The sequence below is a fragment of the Halichoeres trimaculatus genome, unplaced genomic scaffold, assembly GCF_033239565.1.
Source record: "Halichoeres trimaculatus isolate MK-OKI-2021-1 unplaced genomic scaffold, fHalTri1.1 fHalTri1_scaffold_10, whole genome shotgun sequence".
Taxonomy (NCBI): Eukaryota; Metazoa; Chordata; class Actinopteri; order Labriformes; family Labridae; genus Halichoeres; species Halichoeres trimaculatus.
This window is the reverse complement of record NW_027437187.1, coordinates 27,805,051-27,828,853: the sequence shown is the minus strand read 5'-3', so window position 1 is coordinate 27,828,853 and position 23,803 is coordinate 27,805,051. Positions and strand designations below refer to the sequence as shown.

The 23,803-nt window shown below is 40.7% G+C and overlaps 1 protein-coding gene across 3 annotated transcripts in view; it reads left to right on the top strand.

The window, feature by feature from the left end:
- The window catches only part of LOC141796029 (neuroplastin-like), a 47,493-nt gene extending 25,765 nt beyond the window's left edge, over positions 1-21,728 (top strand). The window contains exons 1-8 of one of the 3 annotated variants that reach the window (XM_074676889.1): positions 1,606-2,692; positions 8,987-9,410; positions 9,926-10,087; positions 11,956-12,174; positions 12,997-13,143; positions 14,898-15,138; positions 16,204-16,368; positions 18,428-21,728. In XM_074676889.1, coding sequence (XP_074532990.1) covers positions 2,031-2,692; positions 8,987-9,410; positions 9,926-10,087; positions 11,956-12,174; positions 12,997-13,143; positions 14,898-15,138; positions 16,204-16,368; positions 18,428-19,995 — 3,588 coding nt within the window. In that variant the 5' untranslated portion in view covers positions 1,606-2,030 and the 3' untranslated portion in view covers positions 19,996-21,728. Of the gene's footprint in view, positions 1-1,605; positions 2,693-8,986; positions 9,411-9,925; positions 10,088-11,955; positions 12,175-12,996; positions 13,144-14,897; positions 15,139-16,203; positions 16,369-18,427 lie in introns of those variants that run through there. The other 2 variants (XM_074676890.1, XM_074676894.1) reach the window with 2 other exon arrangements.
- The last annotated feature ends 2,075 nt before the right edge of the window (positions 21,729-23,803 follow it).

Here is a 23,803-nt window from a genome sequence, read left to right as displayed (position 1 = left end):
GCTCCTACAGCCAAGCTTCTGGCCACAGACGTGTAGCAAGGCACATTATCCTCACATTAGCCAGTGAAGGATAAAGCTGGAAACTAACTCATCTGACCACAGAGTCAAGTTTTTGTGTGCTTGGGCCCAACAATCCCAGGCTCACCTCTGTCTCACATTGATCAGGGGCTTCTTGACAGCCTTGTGGGACCTTAAGCCATGATCTAAAAGTCGTCCATGAGCAGTGCAGTGCTGTACCCTTCATGGCTGAGAATCTGTATCTTCAGGTGTGTTTCCTCTGTTAGGTTTCTTGTTTTAGCCATTTTTTTTTTCACTCGAAGAACTTACAAAAGTGCTGGATTTACAAAGACATGAAGCACGACAACAAAAATTGAGTCTTGACCTTCCATAGTGGATAACTGGAACCATATTTTTATGGAAACAATCAATTTAAAATTTTTACTGGCTTTTCCGGATTTGGATAATATTTTGGCGACACAAAAACTCTAATTAAAGACCTAAAAGTGATTCTTAATGCAATATTTCAAAAGTGCACGGGATGTTTGAAAACTTTTTACTGCCACTGCATTTGAGAACAGAAAACACTGTTTTCACATCCTTTACGTCTTACCCTGCTTGGGGCTGCAAGAGTTGGAGCCTATCTCATCTGTCATTGGACAAAAGGCAGGTTACACCAGGTCACCAGCTCATCGCAGGGCTCATATATAGAGACCAACAACCACTCATAGACAGGCATACCTGTGGAAAACTGAGTGGCCTGTTATCCTAAAGGGGCGCAAAAATCGACACACACAGAAAGTTCCTTAAAGTAGCTTTAAGACGTGGGAATAATATATTGAAACGAAACATCCTCCTCTTACATAATTAAACTTTTCGACCCTTTATTGTACTGTTAATGTGGCTGCAGGTTAACAGGTTTCTGGGTTGGATGTAAAATACATTTTTATTTTTGTTATTCTAAGATGATTAAATACTGATTAGTTCTCTTATTATTAAGCACGTATATAAGAAACTAGACCTCTATAAATCCATGTGTGATGCAGTATTGAGTGGTACACTGAGGCAACTGTCTGGGTTTCCACTTAAAGATTATCAGTTTTAATAAAATGCAAAACATGGGAATTTCAAATGTGACACTTTTTGGATCTTTCATTTTCCTACTGTCAAAAATCAGTGAAAGAACTTGTGCTTAAAATTAGGACTCTAAAAATAAAAAGAGTGCTTAAGGCAACAGATTTGCCTTGATAGACAGTGTTTGTCAGTTTGTCAGACTGTTTCTTCATAAATTGTCTGGCAGAGTGTGGCACAACATCGTCACATCTCCTCCAGGCCTGTCGACATAAAGATGAGGCTCTGTGCCATCATCGCTTTTTCTCCCCAACAAGTTGACTGTCAACTCCAAGGCTGCCTCGCATCCTTGAATCATCCTCCCCGCGTGTCCTGACGGGGCGGGGTGAGCGCGTGTGCCTCCCTGGCTCCTATGGCAACCCAATAGATTAGCTCCATCGATATTCACGTTATTAGAAAGCGGAGTGGGGTGGGGGGAGCTGATGGATCCGTGATGTCAGTGCTCTTTGAATGCAGCAGCAGCCGGCGGTGCGTGTGTGTCACCACCTTGCACTGACAGAGAGCTGGGATATTTTGGGGAGGTGGAGATGCTGCTTTGTCATTGAGGAGCTCAGCAGCAGCAGCAGCATCAGCAGCAGTAGCAGCGTTATTCTCCCACTCTGGCACGTCCGCCGCTCAGCATGCTGCATCCTGATGCGCTCTCGTCTGCACGCTGTGGGGTTACCTGGATTTACATGCGTTTCCCGTCAACGGCTTCCAAATGACCGTCGGATTGTTGACGCATTTCAATGGTTGAACCGGGGGAGAGAGGCACGTCCCAAGTGTCAGAAAAGATACAACCTGTCCTGCGGATGCGCCGTCACTGTTTTGCCTCCAGCAGCACCCCAAGTGTGTTAGATTCATGATTCATCCCTCTGTTTGCACGGGCTATCCTTAGAGCGCGTCTCCTCTGCTTCTTCACAATGGAAAGGTTTCAGTCATCCATGCGCAAACGGCTCTACAGCCTGCCGCAAAACATTGGGCAAAAACCCTTTGTGATTGACGATGGAGACAGCGGCGACAAGGACACCAAGAGGAAAAGTATTCGGCTAAAACATTTGTCCTCTCCGTCTCCTGCGAGCAGCTGCAGGAGCATTGAAGAGGCCAGGAGCGAGGACCTGGACAGGGAAAGGGAGGTGATTGTGAAGACCAACTTGAACGGGGACTGCCGCCTATTCAGGGGCAGCATCTCCTCCATCACCGGGCGGCATGCTCCCGGGTCGGACCCAGCGGAGCAGCGGCGCCTCATCCCCGAGGCTGACGCGGGAGTCAGCGAGAGTTTCCCCGGTGAGCGCGGCCCCGGGGCCCAGCAGCGGGGAGCGGGTGGTCTCAGCGGAGCAACCGGACAAGCGTCTACCTTTGACCAGTCAAGTTTTATCAAGTTGGAGGGGACTGAGCAAATTATACCTGAGGACGACCGGTTGTACCAAGCTGGCTTCATGCACAGGCAGTTTGGGGCGATGCTCCAGCCGGGAGTCAACAAGTTCTCCCTGCGGATGTTGGGGAGTGAAAGGGCCGTGGAGCATGAGAGGGAGCGAGTAAAGTCTGCTGGCTTCTGGATTATCCACCCGTACAGTGATTTTAGGTAATACATGCGCACAAACATTTCTCTACATGCAGATGCGTCTTCTAGCTGCCACACATTTATTTACGTCTGATTTTCTCTCTTTATTCCACACAAAGATCAGAGCAAACTTGATGCCATAGATGCACACAGCTAATCCTCTATATGCCAGCAGTGTTTCTTCTTTGATTACTGTGATGATATTATGATAACAACATGATAATCAGGAGTGTTAGCCCATAAGCTGTGTGTGCCTCACTAATCCATACACACCTTGACTGGATAAGTGGCTTCATTTCTGAGTCTGATCCGTTTCTATAGACTCCAATAGTCTCAACAGTGCTGGCCTTTCTTACAGGAAACATTTGATGTATGTAGAGGAGTTTGCTGGCATAGAAAATCCTCTTATAAGCACGATAACAGCTCACACATAAGTAGGATGTACAATAAGTCGTTCTTTTGTTTGGCCTTGCAGAGAGAGAAGTGTGCATGCATATAGGCTCATTTACAAAAGAATAGGCCGTATGTTAATCCAACCAGACAGATTTCTGCACAGTTTCCTCCATCTATAAATTAAATCGTGCACCTTACTCCTGTAATTCCCTAATTTAGCAGCTATGCATGCATGCACGCTACACATTTCATCGCACGCTGCATACAAACCATGGCTCTGTTCATCACCGCCATCAAGCCTTTTTCATGACATTTAACCTTGAGGCTCACTGTCATCATATTTTCACTGGCCAGTTGTACGCCAATGTGTGTCACTGCAGTTTTTTTCCACTCATCTGAATTACACTTTTTTTATCATTTAGCCAGGGCAGTGGATTACAGAGAGTGCAGCAGGGGCTTGGAAATGGGGTAATCAAAATAGGGTAACATGACCATTCAAGATATTAGAAGCACACATCAGTGCAGATTATTACAGTACAATTAGTCTAATGGAGCAGAGATGGTGTGGACGGGGAGGGGACACACCACCAAACACAGAGAGAAAGCGAGACGGAAAGAGAGATTGAAATAAAATGATGTGAGGAATCAGGGCGCCCAGCTGTTGACTCTGAGGTGTCATGACTTCTTGTTGGTTTGGGTCACACTTTTAAAGCAGGAGCTGAGTTTTTTTGTTTTTTTTTAAGCCCTGCGTTTGTGCCCTAAGGTGAACTTTTTATCCTGCAGATCTTATTTCAAAAACCAGGTGGAAACCCTTGCACTTTAAAGAGTATTTGGGTATTCTTTGGCTTATGGGACACTGCTGAATCCAGTCTTAATCCTGCAAACAGTCAACTCCTCTCCCAGAGATTTGTGACCAGTTGTGTGCCGGCACACTGCGTGTGTCTCCATGACCACTGCGCATCAGCTGAGCAACCTGAGCATCCTCTCCTTGTGTCTTTTACAAACACAGCCCCTCTGTTGTTTATTCCACCAGCAACTGCTGTCTTTTATTAAAGCTTTGTGTGGATGCTGAACTGGCACGCTGCGTAAATATGGTTAATATGATTGCTGGTGGGCCTGAGCCACAGTACAGGTGTGTGTTAAGCCACTGAGCTGCATGCAGGCTGTTGTGCTTCAGCTGCGCGCTGGCAGCAAGAGATAAGTATCTCTAGTACAAATGTGATCCCTTTTTCAGCTGTCCTGATTGATCTAAGCTCCTTTCACCATTTTAAGCCTTTTTGTGTTCACTTTGCCTGTAACTCCCTTCTCTGTGTGCTCACATGCTCTTTTAACATTGTTGCACTCTGACCCAAATAGAGCAAGATTCCTCTCCGGACCAGTAGCCGCCCAGAAGCTCTCTCAGCAGTCTGCCTTATTTTCATGAAAACATCAGATTACACCCAGAAGTTGTCTGATCTTTTGTGGGTTGAATGCTGCGTGCACCGTCAGCTGATGAGCAAGCCGGATGGTCTGCAGGGGACGGCAGTAATGCACTGTCCCCTGCAGACCTTTTTTTTTTCATTCGTGGTCCAGCTGTTCCAGCATTCAGCAGCACGGTGACGTGTGCAGAGCAGTAATACTAACTACTCAACATCTGGCTGATGGGAGCTGACTTCTGGAGATGACATGGATTCCCAGGAGATAACGGTGGATTTAGCCAGAGAGGGGAAGTGCAATTAGGACCAGTGTGTCACCACAGAGACAACGGGCAGATGAAGAGAGGAATGCAAATGCTTTGTTTGGCAGAGAACAACAGAAAGCTGATTAGAACAAATGGCCACCCTGCCCTAAATGGTTACCTCTTTTAATAATGTTCTCCTGTGAAGGTTTGGTGTAAGTAACTAGATCAGGTCAGACTCTGCTGAAATCTGCATTTGTAAGCTGTTATGTACCCTGATTACATCTCTGATGTTGGTCTACTTTTCAGTAGACCTGATTGAGCCCAAATGTGCTTTGTGTTGGGAACACAAGTCCTTTGGGCTGTTTGGATTTTGACTGCCACATCACAACATTACACATTTTGACAAACACACTTCTTCTCCCAGCAGCCCAGAAGGATTTAAGGCGGCCTGATAGGAAAGAAAAGTAAAGTGGATAGATATTTATATTTTTTTGTAGAAAAAACGTGGGCGAAAAAGAAGTTTCTACCTTTAAGTCAAGATCCTTCCGAAAAGACCAAACTTTTTATGTCCACTTTTCTCAAATTCTACACCTCAACAGTTTAATGCACACAGAATTATGATTTTTTTTAAACGATTTAAGAGACCAGACTGAAAGTTCCAGGGTGTTTTTGACATTTATGGATCTGTGCAACCTGCCACTTTCTTGAAATTCAGATCAATAACTTAAGAGTTACGATGGTTTATTTGAAGCTATTTACACACATTTTGGGATAATTATGTTGTATCAGGATGAAAATTTGATTACGTGCAGTAATACACTCAAAGTGGCAGGTTGGACAGTTTTGGATGTTATCATTCCTCAAGTAAAATTTGGAGGATGTAGCAAATTTTCTGTCTTGAGATTTCTTCTGTAGTGTCAACCTAGTTTTGAATCACCTCCAAAAGGGGGAGAGTATTGGCAAGAATCTCATGATATGATACACGTCACGATATTTAGAATAGAATAGAATAGAATAGAATAGAATAGAATAGAATAGAATATTCTTTTATTGATCCACCATGGGGGTATTTTTTTTTGTCACAGCAGCTCACAGAAAAGTGCAGTAAACGCAATAAAATAAGAAATATAATACTAAGAATATGAAATTAGAAATTTGAAGGAATACAGAAAAGTAAAAAATATTACTATTTACTTATTTACATTATGACAAATAAGTACAAGATCAGCTCTGAACAATAAACTATGAGTACAGGGATGATGTGCGGAAGGCCTGTATATATATTTTTTATGCTTGATGGCATGAGGTGAGAGTTCAGATTTGTGTGTTATGAAGTCTTATTGCATTATCACGATACAATAGTCTCAGGATGTATTGCAATGTTAAAATATTGTGTTATATTGCTATATTCTGTACGGGTAACAAAGAAAAAATAGAGATTATGTTTACGTGAATCACTAAAAATTACTTGAAATTGAAAGGACAAAGGAAAACATTGATGTCTAGAGTGGACTGACTTTCTCAGTACAAAAAAAAATATATTATCCAGTTTAGAAATAAAATATTTTTAATATACTTTAAGATTATATTTGTAATACAGTCTATTAGCATAAATACAATGGAGTAGCTCTTCAGTGCCATCTACCACAGTGGAGGTGGCAAAGTCATAATCAACTTACACTGCTGATATATGAATTTCTGTTTTTACAAAAAATCGATATTAAGAGTTAAAACATCAAATATATATCAGAGGTCAATATATCAGGATATATTGCTGGATCAATATTTCTACACACTTTTACCTCCAAATGGGAGTGGTTCCTGAGGATTTTAAGGTATTCAACATCAAAGATAAACAAATTTTGTACAGCAAAGGGCTAATTAAGAGTTGTACTTGCAAAATATATAATCAAAATAACAATTTTTGCCTATCGAGCCACTTTTAAGCTTTTACCTTTGTAGCTGTTGATAGAAGGGTTGTTTGTTTCTGCTCCAACATCAGAAATCAATATTGTTGATTTCAATATCACAGTGTAGGGTTTTATTGATGGTCAGCCACTCTACAAATCTGATTTCATTAACCAAGACCATTTGTTATCCCCATAAAAATCAATTGGTTCCAGTTCAGTGATCATGTGACCAAAACAAACCTGAGCAGAGCAGTTTCATTGAACATATAATGTTAGTTAAAGCCCTGAAGATTTGGAGCCAGCGTTTGAAGGGACAAAAATGGCACCAGATCATCTTAATCATCACACGCACTGAGCTTGTAGCATGTAGTGACTGTAAGCTGCCTCGTTTTACCCGGAGTATCCCTTAAGTGTTGTAATACATGCGCCCTCATATGTGAACAAACACACACACACACACACCACACACACGCAGATTGTGCTGGCCCTGCAGGTGTGTCAGGCTCCTGTTGGATCGATCACTGGTTAATTAGTCCTCTGAAATGGATCCAGCATGCAATCACACGCACGCACACACTCAAGATGGTGGTTGGTTGACAAACATTCACTGTGTGTCGGCTGGTGTTTACACAGCCAGGCTGTGTTTCCTAATATGTGTGAAGCTGTCTACAACACATTAGAAATTTAAATTTGATTGAAATATTTGTTTTTTGTCCTTAATGTAAACAAAATCTGCCCCTTTTCTCCCTGCGGTTATGGATGCATCTGAACTCTTGTGCCGCTGACACTTGAGGATTCGGTTAGTTGTGAAAATCAATTCTTCCTCTCGAGCCTTTCAGATGAATTCCAATAACCCATTTTGCTTCCCGTCCCTGTGGCCACAGGCCCGGTATTGAACTGAATTAGAGGAGTATTATTGCTGTCAAGAATCAACGCTTTGTTAATGTTTGTGCTCAGGCAGTTTGTTTGTATCGCTGTTGCTCACTTGAACGTAAATCTACTGGAATTGGAGCCGCAGTGTGAGACTGCAGAGATTTATTCCCATATGAAGTCCAGATGAGCTTTGGAGCTGCAGCACACATTCAGTGTGTACAATGAAATCATGAAGGGAGACCTTTGCTTTAGTTGTTTTCTGTTTGAAGAGAGGAGTAATTTATTATAAAACTGCTGTTTATTCATGATTTCTAACGAGAAGTCCAGACTATTGACTATCATCGCTTTTACAGGGTCACACTAATCAAGTGTTTTCACCACAGATTAATCAAGAATATTCTAATTTTGATTTTTCTTTGTTCTGTATGTTAAGTGTGTAAAAACACTGAAAACATCAGTTGTAATTTCATGAAATCAAAGCTTACATTTTTCGGGCACTGTTGCCCTAGAAGTTGTGGCTAGTCTGACTTCTTACTATGACCAATTGCTGCATATCTTCTTCTTATCACCACATTTTTGTTTTCTTTCAATCCATAATGTTAAAAATGCCTCAAAAAATAACAAAAAGTCCAAAAATATGCATAATACTATAACATCTGAACAAGAAAAGCAACAAATCCTCATTTTTGATCATCTGAAAGCAGCAATTGTTTAGAATTTTGCTTCAATCACACTGGAGGATTCATTTAAGTTCAGTATAACTGGTTTAGGTCTCTATTTTCTATCTGTAGAGTTTATAACATCCCCCAAAACACACAAATGTCTCACCTATCCTCATGTTACTCTTCAGCTTCATCATGTTCGAGCACTTTGAAGATCTCCAGTTCGCCAAAGATAACTTTTGGTCAGCCGCTGTTTACAACATAAGTAATTAGGGATGTCCTGATCCGATCACGTGATCCAAATTGGGGCTGTTCACGTCATTTTTTAACGATCAGAGATGGGAGGTAGGGGAATTGGAAAAAGCCTGAGGCCTTAGTTTTTGTTTTTAATTAAAATGTGTATAATAGCACGTCATCATTCATTTTAGGATAGAACTTTATTTTTTATTATACCAAGTACAACGAAATTGCAAACAAGAAATTGCAACCTTATTAATGACACACATACTGGGTAATCTTGTGGTGCACCACTGAAAAGCTTTATTTTTATTTTGTTGATCCAATGCTGCACTAAGTGGAGAAAAAAAAGCTTTATCCATGTTGGATAGAATGATACCTTCATTTAAATAAGATTAAAAAAAGACTCAAAGGACAACTTGTAGGTTTTTTTTTTCTTTTTTCTTAATGCATTGTTGAAAGATCGGATCAGGAAATATCGGGATCGACAGATACTCAAAATTAAAAAAATCGGAATCGGATCGGGAGCAACAAAACGTGATCGGACATCCCTATAAGTAACTGTTGTCCTGTGTTTCAGGTTCTACTGGGATCTGACCATGCTGCTGTTGATGGTGGGAAACCTCATCATCATCCCCGTTGGCATCACCTTCTTCAAAGACGAGCACACGCCGCCCTGGATCGTCTTCAACGTGGTCTCCGACACCTTCTTTCTTATGGACTTGGTCCTCAACTTCCGCACAGGCATCGTCAAGGAGGACAACACGGAGATCATCCTGGACCCGCAGCAGATCAAGATCAAGTACCTGAAGAGCTGGTTCGTGGTGGATTTCATCTCCTCCATACCCGTGGACTACATCTTTCTCATCGTAGAGACCCGCATCGACTCGGACTTTTACAAGACGGCGCGAGCTCTGAGGATCGTCCGTTTCACCAAGATCCTCAGTCTGCTTCGGCTGCTGCGCCTCTCTAGACTCATTCGCTACATCCACCAGTGGGAGGAGGTAGTTCCTGCATGGACTTACTGTTTGAATCCTGGATCTGGTCATTTTTACAGAAAAATGATCCAGATTTTCAGCTGAAAGCTTTTTAAATGTTATGTTTAAAGTCTTTGTAAAAGTAAACTGAGTATTTTGGGAGGTTTTAAATGCTGGGAGTGTGAAAAAAATCTGTGCAAACTAGATCCTTTATTTAGTTTATCTGTTGACTCTCTCACACTCTCCATCCGTTTACCAAAGAACAAATATTTTCCTGCATTATCTTATTTTTTATAATACCATCTGAGACTGCTTTTCCCACAGGACACTAATGTTGCTTGCAGATTGTTATGCAACACAAAGCAGCCTGTGTTGGAAGATTAAGAGCAGTATATAGTCTGATATAGAGTCTGTGTATCCATCGGCCCACACACCTCCTGTATCTTCCTCTGATCGCACAAGAGAAACTCAGATGTTGTAGATTTATTCACTGTGAGACATGTTTCATGATATTTGATGAATGCTGGTTGTGTCTGTCACAGGTTTTCCATATGACTTATGACCTGGCCAGCGCCATGGTGCGCATCATGAACCTGATCGGTATGATGCTGCTGCTGTGTCACTGGGACGGCTGTCTGCAGTTCCTGGTCCCCATGCTGCAGGACTTTCCCCCAGACTGCTGGGTCACCAGAAACAAGATGGTGGTAAGTGGCTTACTTATGAGTCACACGCAAACCAAATGTGCTCCTCTTAAAGCCTCCTACAACTTTTTTTTTAGTGATCAGTCTGAGTATGAATGCCTGAGTCCTGTGTGATATAACACTCAATGACAAACAGACGATATCCTCCTCTTCTTCTTCTTCTTCTTCTTCTTCTTCTTCTTCTTCTTCTTCTTCTTCTTCTTCTTCCTCTGTCGGAGCTTTCTTTACTCTCTGAGGAGGGCAGGTCTCAGGGGAAAGCTGATGTCACAGTTTAAGTTTTGATTCACTGTTTTCTCACTAAATGAAGTCGACTATCTGGGTTTGTATGAATTCAACAGTCTGAGTGTTAAAGGTTGAAGATTTTTTCTTTTCTTTATTAACTGCTTACTTAACTATCAATACTTAATGCCTGGAAACACCTCAGTCTATGTTTTAGTAACAGGTAATCAATTTAAATTGATCAGAAACAGGTTCATATGATTTTAGTGTTTTAAATGAAGATGTGATAGCAAACATTTTATTAGTATATCACATCATTTTATCTTCTTTGTCTCACAAAACTGATGATTTGTAAAATATGTCAAATTAAAAAAGTTTTGCACTGAATTCCCTTTGGACTTTGTCACTTAAAAATAAGCACTTTTTTGTTTTTTAGCTACTCTGTTGATCACAAAGTATGGAGGAGGCTTTTTTTTTTTAAATGTAAAAAATTTTTGGAGGCTATGGAAGAAAAGAAAACTATGTATTGTATTTAAGAATTAAAAATAATAATAATAATAATAATAATTATACTTCTGACTTCAATCTTAAACTTCTTAGAAATTTTCAGAAGTTTTTTTCCTAAGAAATCCAACTTTAATCTCAGAATTCTTAAAATTTTGAGAATTCTTGATTGAATAATAGAAATCTCAGATAAGTCTCACGTTTTCCTTTTGTATCTCAAAATTTTAGCTTTAATCCTGGAACTCAGAGGAAAAGTTTTGATTTTTTTTCCTCAGATTTCCAACTTTTATCTCAGTTCTCAAACTTCATAGAAAAAAAGAATTTTTTTTACTTTAATCTGTGAATACCCAGGTTGATTTTAGAGTTACTTTGTGAATCTCAAAATTCTGACTTTTAACTCAGAATTCTGATAAATCTTTTAGACCCTATTTCTTTTCTTAAAATTCTGACTTAAATATTAGAATTTGAAGAAATTCAGCAAATTTTTGTTGATATGATTCTGATGTTAATCCTATAATTCTTATTTGAATCTTTAAATCCTGACTTTGATTTTCAAACACTAAGGAAAATCCTTTTTTTTCAGAATTCTAATTTCAACCTCAGAGTTTTACACTTCTGAGAAAGAAATAGAAAATGCTTTTTCAATATTAGTCACTTTTTGTATCTGAACATTCTGTCTCCGATCTTAGAATTCCTTCAGTTCTTTTGACTTCTATTTATATCCCAGAATCTTTTAACTTTGAGAAGGATTTCATAATTCCAACATTAATCTCAGTATCCTCACTCTAAAGTCAGTATTTTCTTTTTAATAAATGACGGACAAATGTTTTTCTCTTTGCTCTGAAGCCCCCAGAAACTGGTTTTGTCAGTGGCCCTAATCCTCTTCTGTAACACTGCTCTGAATTGAGTTAGAGGAAATCTGCAGATGTTCTCATTATGAAAATACTCATACACTACAGAAAAGATTTTACAGAACAGCCTCTTGTTGAAAATGGTAGATACAGACAGAGATATCTATGAAACATGTGAATCACTGTGTTTTAAAAGAAAAACAGATGAGCTCAGTCACATCCTAATCTTTAACTTTTAATCCCACTGATGTGCCTTCAGCATCAGTATTGATAAAACCTCCTTGTCACCCCTCACAGAACGACACTTGGGGTCAGCAGTACTCCTACGCCCTGTTCAAGGCCATGAGTCACATGCTGTGCATCGGGTACGGCCTCTACCCCCCCATCGGCATGGCGGACGTGTGGCTCACCATCCTCAGCATGATCGTGGGCGCTACCTGCTTCGCCATGTTTGTGGGGCACGCCACTGCGCTCATTCAGTCCCTGGACTCGTCCAGGCGGCAGTACCAGGAGAAGGTGGGTGGCTGGAAGAAAAACTGCTCTTTCCTGAGGCGTCGAAGAATATATAATATCTCCACGACACAAAAATAAGATGAGAACACTGGCTTTCTTCTTTGCGAAAGTGAAAGTAAAGCACAAAACAGTTCTCACATTAAAGCATCTGCATTAATGATCCAAAATAATCATAAATAATAGATCTTTATCAGGGTTAGTTGTTCTGTGAAAAGAGTATTTTTCTTCAGTACATGAAACATTTATAGAAGTAGAATTTTTACAGAACTAAAATTTAAAAACAAAACTTTAACTCTGAGTAACTTTCCATCATCAGTAAAAAAGCACACACACACAAACACACACCAGCCAGCTCAGGCTTTAAATAGATTAGAGGAAACAACCCAACATATGAGAGTGATGATGGTTGGTTTCCTGTGTTGAAAATTAATAACTGCTTACGAACGTTAGAGTGAGGTGACCTCCAGCAGGTTATAACATCCATAGATTGGGCACACGCTTCGCTCGTGTGTGCTATGCTGCTGGAGTGCTGCGCTGAAGGACACAGTAGTTAATGTTATTAGCTGCAGCCTGCATTGAGCTGCTGCATTTGTCAGATGGGATGGAGGCGCAGCGTTGCTCTGTGGGCAGGTTTCACAGATGGTCTGACAGTTAACATAATGAGACACATTATAGTCCACATCTGAGCCAGCACATCAATCACTTTAATATATCCATTTTGACATGACTTTGCATTTTGTTTTTGTCACAAATACACTAACAGGTGCATATTTTACCCACTTTTCTTGTCATTATGCTAAGTTTTGTTTTTGTGTGTTGTTACAGTACAAACAGGTGGAGCAGTACATGTCCTTCCACAAACTTCCCGCCGACATGCGTCAGAGGATCCACGACTACTACGAGCATCGCTACCAGGGCAAGATGTTTGACGAGGAGAGCATCCTGGAGGAGCTGAATGAGCCGCTCAGAGAGGTCAGAGGTCTTCTTCTGTTGTTCTTGTCTTCATGATAGCACCGCTGAGTCATCATAAAGTCGACTTCAGCCAAAAGTAAAAGTCAGTGCTGGGATGAATCAAATCGACACACAACACAGTGGATCTGAAGTGTAAAGCACATCAGAGAGTAGGGCTGAACGATTTTGGAAAATGATCTAATTGTGATTTTTTTTTTACCAATACTAATATTACCAAGTTTTTCTTCAACATTATTCACTTAACACAAGCAATAAACCGTTTTATACTATGACCAACACAACAAAGGATAGTGTAAACAGCAGAATATTGACTGATCGATTTAACTTTAGGCCTTATAGACGTGTAATAAAATTATCACTAATTACCTTAAATAAAATCAGAGAAAGGAACAAAGCACTGCAGAACAACAGGCCTATTATGAACAATAAACTAAATCCAATCCAATCCAATCCAACTTTATTTGTTAAGCACTTTAAAAAAAACCATAGTTCAAACAAACTGCTGTACAGGAAAACAAATTTGATACACGATAAAAGAATAGACATCAAACATAAATAAAATGATTTTTTTTTAAGACAAGGAGCAATATAAAATACATAAAACAAATGAAAATGAATAAAAACGCAGAAGAAGCAAAATAAAATAAATAAGATTAATAATAATAATAATAATAATACAATCGCCAGCTACTGTGCATCATATTTTTTACCTGCAAGTAAAAAATAAATATGAATCCTCTCGTCTATGAGTACACCAAATAAAGTGCAGAAATGTAAACAAGACCAAATCTCTGGCTCAACCACTGAAATACGTCAACATGTGGAATGCACTTTTTTATAAAATGAAAAAGAAACACATAAATTTAAATATTAATTGTATAGAAATCATGCTGATATCTCATCAGTAACGAAACACAAACAAAAGTAAATGCACTTTAATTTTTTCGTTTTGTTTTGTTTTTTAAATTGCAGCCTTTGTGATTTAAAAATTGGATTGTATTACATTGCGATGTCGGTATAAATTTGATTAATCGTTCAGCCCTACCAGAGAGATAGAGAAACAATCTCAACAACTGAAATAAGGATGATCAAAGGGATGCACTTATGAACAGAAATTAAAGAAACAGTAACAATAGCGCTAAAACTGTTAAAGCACTTAACATCATAATTAAAGAAAAACCTTTAATAAGCACACAATGTATCTACGGTTTGCAGAATAATGTGTAGTTGCACGTTCTAACAGACTTCTTGTCTACAATTGTGAGTATCCATCAATAACAGCTGCTTTATTAACAGACAGTAAATGAAAATGTTTGAAAACTCAGAAAAAAAATCATCCAAAATCTGCAATAAAATGTTTTAACATATAACTAAGTTTCCTGTTTTGTCAGCTTGCTACAAACCTTTTGATAAAGTCTTCTGTTGCTTTTTTCCATAAGGTGTGGTTCTCTGCATTAAACTGTAAATAAATGAAGTTAGCATCCCTCTAAGTGGTTTACAGTTAATTATTTGTGTAATCTAATATGGCTGCCTCACTTTGCACGCTAATGTTAATAGTCATGTAATCTGATTAGTAATGGCAGTAGACTGGACGTGAGCGCTAAGCTGTGAGCCACTCTGCTTTTATAATGATTGAAATGTACACATGCAGTTACACTGACATATGTGTGTGTGTGTGTGTGTGTGTGTTTGTGTGTGTGGCTTCACTTTGCTGTAATCTAAAACATTGTCTCCCTCGTGCGTCTCTCCTGCAGGAGATCATAAACTTTAATTGTCGTAAACTCGTGGCCTCCATGCCTCTGTTCGCCAACGCCGATCCAAACTTCGTCACCTCCATGCTGACAAAGCTGCGCTTCGAGGTCTTCCAGCCGGGCGACTACATCATCAGGGAGGGAACCATTGGCAAGAAGATGTACTTCATCCAGCATGGAGTTGTCAGCGTGTTGACAAAGAACAGCAAAGACACCAAGCTCTCTGACGGCTCTTATTTTGGAGGTAATATCTGAAAACAGCCTGCTGTGCGTCCTCCATGCTAATATCCTCTATCTGGCAGAAAGTCTGCCGCGGTGTACATGAAGGAGCTGTGATTGTATGGTTTGTTATGATTTATTTTGCTCCGGCACTCAGCAGATTAACTCCCCCGACTATTACAGCTGGGAAAAATTGTCCACATCATCTCCTTAAAAGGGCGTGGGGCTGAGAGGAGCAAAGCTTTGTGATCTTTGATTCCATTTGTCTGGTTTTTCCTTTGGTTAACACCATACTTACAGCTGAAATCCAACTCACCATTTTTCACTGGTCTCAACATGCTGCTGCTGCTGCTGCTGTTATCTGGCTTTAGAGCAAAGTGAAGTGTCAGCATTAAACAAAACAAAAACATATCTGCACACCAGCATTTTTTTTTATCTGAAAACAATCACACAACAACTTCAGCAGTATTTAGATTTAAAGTCTGATGGAGCTACATTTGCAATTTTTTGGCTCCTGAAGCTCCTGAATAAAGCTTAAAACAAACAGTCACATACTCACACAGATGTAAAAACTAAGAGCACAAAATGTGTATTCAAAGTGGCCAAACAAACATTGTCATGTGAAATAAATACATAAATTTGGTAAAGAGGACAGGGAAGAGAGCAAGCGTGTGAGTCTGTGTTTGTGTTTGTATATCCTCAATATGTCTGTCCTGAAAAATATGTCTTCTCTTTTTTTCTTTCTGAAATGGCGCATTATTTTATTTTCCTGATCTGGCACGACAGATGAGGTCAGGACAAACTGTAAGCTGCAGAAATTGCATTAAGTGCTCCATCTGTGGAGCTCAGAGGCACCAGCCTTTTCATGTTTTATCATCTCATACTAATAATACTATTTTTGCCTTTCCTTTTATGAATGGATCTAAATGTATCACCCAACCTGTTTGAACGAAAGTGGGAATTAATCGCTCAACTCCTCATGTTAATGGCTGATTTTAAAAACATACTTGACATTAATCTCTGGTGTGTTCTCAGAAACATTTTAGCGAGATAATTGAATGTTTTTTTTTTTTTTTGCTGCTATTTGCAGAGATCTGTCTGCTGACCCGGGGCAGGAGGACAGCCAGCGTGCGGGCGGATAACTACTGCCGGCTGTACTCTCTGTCTGTGGATAACTTCAACGAGGTGCTAGAGGAGTATCCGATGATGAGGAGGGCGTTTGAGACTGTAGCCCTCGATCGCCTGGACCGCATCGGTGAGTTCTTAACGGAGAAATTAAACCTGCCTCTAGAGAAGACCATTCAGAGTTTAATAATCCAATTTCATTTGGTACTCATAACTTTTTTTGTACTTTTGATTCCCAACAGTTTTTTCATGTCAGTTAAGGTTAAATCAGTGCAGAAAAATTTTCAATAAACAAGAATTATACAAAAACATTTACAAGGCAAGTGTATTTATATGGCACATTTCAGCAGGGCAATTCAAAGTGCTTTACAGACAGAACAAATTAAAAGAAAACAATTACAATTCAATTAAAAAGCAGATTAAAATTTAAAAAAGATACAATAAAACAATAAGATTAAAAGAAGAAAAAAAGGTAAAATAGATTTTGAACAGATTTAAAGATAAGAGTGGCAGTGCAGAGTTAAAGAGAAGATATTAAAATGAAATGTTAAACTGCTCTAATAAAAGGCAGCTCTAAAAAGGTGAGTCTTTAACCTGGATTTAAATGAGCTCAGAGTTTCAGCAGACCTGATATTTTCTGGCAGTTCCAGATATTTGGAGCACAGAAGCTGAATGCTGCCTATCTATGTTTGGTTCTGACTCTGGGGTCAAAAAGCAGACCTGATCCAGAGGACCTAAGTGGTCTTGATGGTTCATACGGGATCAAAAGATCATTGATGTATTTTGGCCCTAGTCCATTTACAGCTGTGTAAACCAACAGGAGGGTTATAAAGTCTATCCTCTGACAAACAGGAAGCCAGTGTGAAGACCTCAGAACTGGACTGATGTGATCTACTTTCTTGGTCTTGGTGAGGACTTGAGCAAATACTTTTGCAAGAAAATAGGCATTTCATTTAGCTCAAGTAAATCAAGGCTTCCCTAATCTTTGTGTTTAGTCCCTCCTGACTGCAATAAACAAAATAATCTTGTTTAAATGTAAAAAAAATATATTGTATCCAAAAATATCCAAGAAATATTTTTTTTTAAAGTATTATAATGTTTGGCAATATTAACCTTGATTTATAAAGCACTTTTTTTATTTAGAGTTCATTTTTTGGGCATTTAACTTTTAGGGAGTAGGGGGTAGAGGAAGAAGAAGAGAGGGGAGTTTAACCAGCAACCACTGTAGCCTGTTTATATGTTGCATACGCTTGAACCACGAGGCAAACAGCTTCACCATAAACACTTTTTTAAGACAAAGTTCAAGTTTCACAAACAACATCAAATTACAACAATATAAGGACAAAGTTTTAAATACTAAAATAGTAACAGAAACAGTGAGATTAACACTGGAAAGATTTTCTACAAAAAAATATTTGAGAAGAGATTTGTTACCAGAAACAGATTTAACACGACAGATTTCAGCAGGAAGGTCATTCCAGAGTTTAGGAGCCAGGACTGCAAAAACCTGATCGCCCTGAGCAAACTCTTATCAGCTGATCTGAGAGGGCACGCAGGCTCATAGAGGGTAAGAAGGACATCGAGAGACTGAGAGGCCTGATCATGTAGAGCTTTAAAAGTCCTTGGAATCGATGCCACAGCAACGCTTTTCACCTGAACAGCAAATGTCAGAATCAACCTGAGCCCAAACATTTCTTGCAGTTTGCTCCGTGTTGAAATAAATGCACAATTTGTGTTTTTTAACCCCAGTTTATGACTTCTTTCTTCCTCGACTCAGAGCTGAGGGTTCATTAATTTCCTGGGGGTGGCAATCAGGGGAGGAAGGCGTGAAGCTGAGATGAGAAATGAGTGAACGCCACAGTTAGCAGCCTGTTTTGTGAACTTGTCTTTAACTTTTGAACCAAGAACAACAGCATTCTTGCTCAGGATATTGACTCACGTGGCCCAGGGAGTCAAAAAATCATTGTTTCACATCCATCTATAGGAGGAGATTTTTTTTCTCGCTGTTTCAGCCTGACTAGATTTTGACTCTCCAGGAAATCATTGAGAATTAATGTGTGATATTGTTGAGCTATCACCTTCAAGGTCCAGGGGTACCGGATGTAGGACCAGACTTCTCATGAGCAGTTTTCACCCTGTCAATGATAAAAATGAAACTAGCCTGTTCTCGTTCTGTGTTTTCTCTCCAGGGAAGAGAAACTCTGTTCTGCAGAATAAAGTCCAGCATCACCAAAGCTCGGGTACACTAAACTTCCAGGAGAGTGAGATCATCCAAAGAATTGTGCAGCATGACCGTGACATGGCCCAGTGCACACATCTGATCCAGACCAGCCTAAACCCTCCTGCGCCCCCATCTCCCACTCCAGTCATCTGGGCCCCGCTGGTTCAGGCCCCGCTCCAGGCAGCTGCTGCCACCACCCCGCTGGCTCTGGCTTTAGCCCACCAATCCCAGCTGCCCCCCATCCTCTTCCACCATCCCCTGGCACCAGGATCGGCCTCCCTGAAGGACCCCACCAGTCTTCCAAAGAGGGTCTACCCAGGAGCCAACACATCCAGCAGCTGTGGTTCTGGGCCCGGGTCTCCTGCCAGTCCTTCTAGGTTGAGATCTGGGGTTGAGACTCCTACTCTGTCATCCCTCAGGGCACTTCATCTCCCCACCGGGTCTGTGTCCCCCACCCTGACGTCCCAGCCCATCTTCACCAGCAGTCTGCAGCCTCTGGCCCCTCTGCCCCCCCACCAGCCCTCACCTCATCCTCCCCACTCTGGCATGGCCTCTGTCTTCCCCATCGGCCAGACCACCGTCTCCTACACGTGCTCCGCTCAGCTCCACTCTCAGCCCTTCCACGGTGCTATGACCACCCCACCACACCCCTTGGGTTTACTCCAACAGGGGGTTCCAGGGAGGCTGGTAGGAAGATTCCCAGCCCCCTCTGCGTCCTCCATAAGTCCGCTGATCTGCAGCTCAGTGGGCCCCATCCTAAGCCAGCTGCAGCCGGCCTCTCACGCTAGCATGCAGCAGCAGCAGCAGCAGATGGGGTACAGTCACGACAGAGCAGGCAGGACATCTAGTGGTCTGAGCCTCCCACAGTTTCCCTTCATCACCAGCACGCAGCCCTCCACTGGACCCGTTCAGCAGCAGGGGTCTGCAGTCGCAGCCGGGGCCGCAGCCTCCCTGGCTCAGCACAGCCTCGCAGGTCTCCAGTCTGTTTTCCTCCCCCAGGTCCTCCCTGAGCACTCAGCCCTGGCCTCCCTGGCACAGTACGGCTCAGCAGAGGCCTCGCCCTGCTACACGCCTCCTGTCCAGAGCCCCAGCATACAGAGCCCTGCACGAGGACGGACAGTTTACCACAGTGAGCTCCCCAGCACTGCAGACTCCCACAGCCCTCTCCTCCCTCAGACCTCATGCCCTGCCAGGATGGCGAGTACGCCAAAAGAGAGGGCTGGGTCGTCGGTGGATCTCTTTACCCAGGAAATAAAGACAATCTCAGGCTCTCACAGCTCCATACACCAGGAAAGGCCTTTGGCCATGAGCGGCTTGCCGGAGGGGGCACTGGGGGCATCGAGCCCTTACTCCTCCCCCATGGCTGTGAGTAAACCTTACAGCCAGATCCCAGGCCAAGCCACTCCCATCAGCTGGACACATTCAGGGTCAGAACCTCAACACCTGCCCGTTGGTGTTCACTCTCCCCAGGCTAGATCCCCCGCTGCGACGTTAGAGACCGAACAGAAACAGTCCAAACTCTCCTCTAACTTGTGAGGTTCAGACACACCCTCCTTTCACGCCTGAACGAAAAGGAGACAATCTTCTACTCTGCGTTTGTTCTGCCTCTACTTTGCGAAGTTTTGAAGCAGGAGGGTGTGTTTTTCTAATCAGATTGGATATCAATGGTTTAATTTTTAATCAGAGTGAATGGATCTGAGAGGATAAAGGACAATTATGGATTTTTTTCTACAGGATGTTGCATCTCTGAATATAGTAATAAAATCAAAAACCTATGGGTATATATAGCACCTCATGAAAATATCAATTGTTCTATGTATTGTATTATAACCCCACTCTGTGATTTGTTCTAAGTAATCGTTTAAACCCTGTTGTTTTTTCAATTTTGTGTCATTTAGCTTTTCACGTTCAGTTTGAAATTTGTCCACAACTGTAACCAGAAACCAAAAATTCTTGTCCTTCTTTGTATCCTCCCCGTCCACCGAGTGTGTCGAATGAATGCAGGGCTTTAAGGGTCTCCCCCTTAAAGAGATTGGAGGAGACAGACTGTGCACTTTGCTCGTTTCAGAGATCAGCTAAGGTAATGGTTTGATGACGACATGTCTTCCAGGAGAGCTTTTCAGCAATATTGCACACCCTAAATGGGTCACACAAATCAGATCACATTCAGAGAAACTGAAGTAATGAATGTAATGTGATGTTTGTCTGCGTCTGAGTGGGAGAAGTGGGATTAATTTTTGAATGTGTTGAACTCGGGGGCGATGATGGGAGTAACTGGAAAGTTAACCTGGTTTCAGAGGTAACGCACACATTTCTGTTTCCTGTCCCAATACAGAACATACGCCTGAGCCAAGGTTTGTGTGCCATCAGCATAGTATGCAATAATCTGTGTTTTTTTATGGTTACTGTGAATAGAAGCACTTGAGTCGATGAGTGAGATTCTGTTTTCAGATAGAACAGATTAAAACAAGGGAATCAAATGAAATAAAAGCAATCGTGGATAATCAAACGTCCTGAAACCAGCAATGCACTAAGACTGATCTGAATGTTTCTTGCACCAGTCAAAGGGCTAAAAGCAGTTACTAGGACACACGGTTAACCAGACACCCTGATGGGTCATATTGCTGCATATTTACCTCTTTCATTTCACATTATTTGATTGTAAAAAATGTGACATCTCTTGTTGAACAATTGCTGCTTTGTGATGCTATGCTGAATCAATAAGACGTCTATCACAGACTGCTTTTTTAAAACCAGACTCTGAAAATCCTTCTACTCGTTACTGAATTCATGTGTTTGGATTATATTTCTCTCTCTGTCTCTCTGTCTGGACCTGCGGCCGGCCAGCGAGGAACTGTGAGCATGGAGCCGGTCAGCAGGTCAAACCATCAGAGGATCCCGTCCAGTGGCTTTCACTGCCTGGTTACTGAGCCTGTTGCCTGCACTGCAGCGAGGGAAGAAAGATACTGTCAGTCACTAGCTGGTCACCGCCATTGGGCTCGATCAATCCCTCATTACTATTCTCCTCCAAACCCCCCCACACCATAACAACACCCGCTGGAGGCATCAGCTGGGACAGAGTGTAAGGTTTCTTTGAGTGCATTTAAGTTAAAGGTGTGTTAAAGAGAGGAGGTGTCAGTCATTTATCTATTTATATATTTATATCTCATTTTGCTGCCTTTTAACCAACAAATCTGAAGACTCCATCACCTATGTATGTTAGGAATATTTTATTTTAGCTACTGAATTCAATGCAATAAAAGAACATATGATCATAAAGCTTGTCCCAGCTTCTTTTTTCACAAAGAGCAGGAGGCACTGAGGGAGAATCTGCTAAAAGGCTGAAGTTTCAGACTTAAGCCGGATTATACATGGAGAACAGCATGGTGCCACAGTTCAAAATGTGCAGGATTATAATCTGACAAATATTCCACTCATAAATACAAAGAAAAATATTAGTGTTGTTTGAAATGCAAACTGCTGGATTTGTGATTAAATATGAGTGTTGTGATGTGAGGTGGACTCAAAGCACAGATGACCTGAAGTTTCCTTTCTTTATATTCAACAGATTGTGTTGTGTGTGTGTGGTCTGAGCCAGTCTGCTGTACTTTGGGTTTTGCATTTGAAAAGAAGACTTGGTTATGATTCATTTAGTCAGACTCAAAGCAGAGATCTTAAAGCTCCTTTTCTGTAAGTGGTTGTGAAAGAGACTTTAATACAAAAACAAACACAACTCTCAGGATAAAGAACAAATATTTACCTCCACCAAGGAGGTTGTGTTTTTGGGAGAGTTTTTTTTATTTGTCTGTAAACAAAATAACTCAAAAAGTAACAAATGGATCTTGATTAAATTTTAGGAAATATTCAAATTGGGATAAGGAAGAAGTGATTACATTTTGGAGGTGATCTGGATTACCGTCTGGATCCAGGACTTTTTTAAAGGATTCTTTATCATTGTGAGTTAGGGCCATTTTCACCATATGTGTACATAACTCCACGATAAGTGGTCCGTTTGCTTTGCAAAACAATACAAGACAAGGTCGCCATAATTCCTGACAGATGTAAAATTACGATCCAGATCCAGGCAATATTCCGGATACTAAGATCTGGAATATGAAATATGTACTGGGTCATCATAATTTTTAACACTGTCAGGTAACAAATTATCATATAAACCTGCAACTAACACCAAATTGTAGCAGACAGTCTTCTGAAAGGGAGAATAACATTAAAGTAGGACTAAAGTGTTGCGTGACAATCACAATATGCTTGTCAGTGGTTTGTGCTCTGAGTGCTTTTCTAGTTTTACATACTTCTTAAGGCCTGAAACTGCTGATGCTGAGGAACGTTTTTCACATTTGTTGAAGTAAAAATCTTTTGTCAATGAAATGTAGGAGAGCTGAATACATAAACGAGGGCAGCGTTTGGATGGTGGTCTGAGCATGCTCTCCATATGGAAAGACTATAGTTCTTGCTACAGGAGTTGCTGGTCCAGCTCCTGGCCTTGAACATTTGCTGCACGTCTCTCTTCCCTCTGCTCTACATTTTCTCATTAAGGTGAAAATGCCACCTAAAAAACGGAATTTGAAAATGTACAAACAATTTACGCATTTTAGGTCAAATAATGCAAAGTTAACAGGTGTACTGCCTTGTTAATGAAGGACACTAAAATTAACAAACTACTTTTTTTTTTCTAATCTAAAAAAAATTAAACATTTTTTTTGTCAAATGTAATCATATAACTCTTTGGTTTTTAGATACATTTACGTGTATTTGTAACAAAAACTGCTAATTATCAACATTTTGATTAAAACCAAAGATGCACCAATCTAATTTTGTCCCTGGACTTTTGTATTGGCCAGCACCAGTAGTTCTCTAATCTGATACCAGTCTTAACATTCTATATTTCTTGATTATTCTAAATTGACAGAAGAAAGTTACCGACCACAAAACTTCAATGTTTCTGTGATAGTTGCACCAGGATGCACACGCTGTTTAATCAAGACTGTGTATTGATACTGATGATGCTAAATTATAATGATTGTTTTTTTGTTGTTACCCATGACTTTTTACATAAAGTGTTTAAAAAAAGGAGGAAAAAGATAGAGAACATTTTTATTTAATGTCAAGTTATAAACTTTTTGTTTCAGAACAGATAAATGTGTTTCAGGTGTCCCGGCTCAAATTTGGATATGAAAACATAAAATCAGTTTGAAACTATTCACTCCAGTTTAAAATGGTGAAGCAATGGATCTGGTCAGTGGATCCTCAGTTGAAACCTATTATCATCACATCATATTTATATTTTATTCATGTTTTAATGCAATTTTAAACATCCTTATTA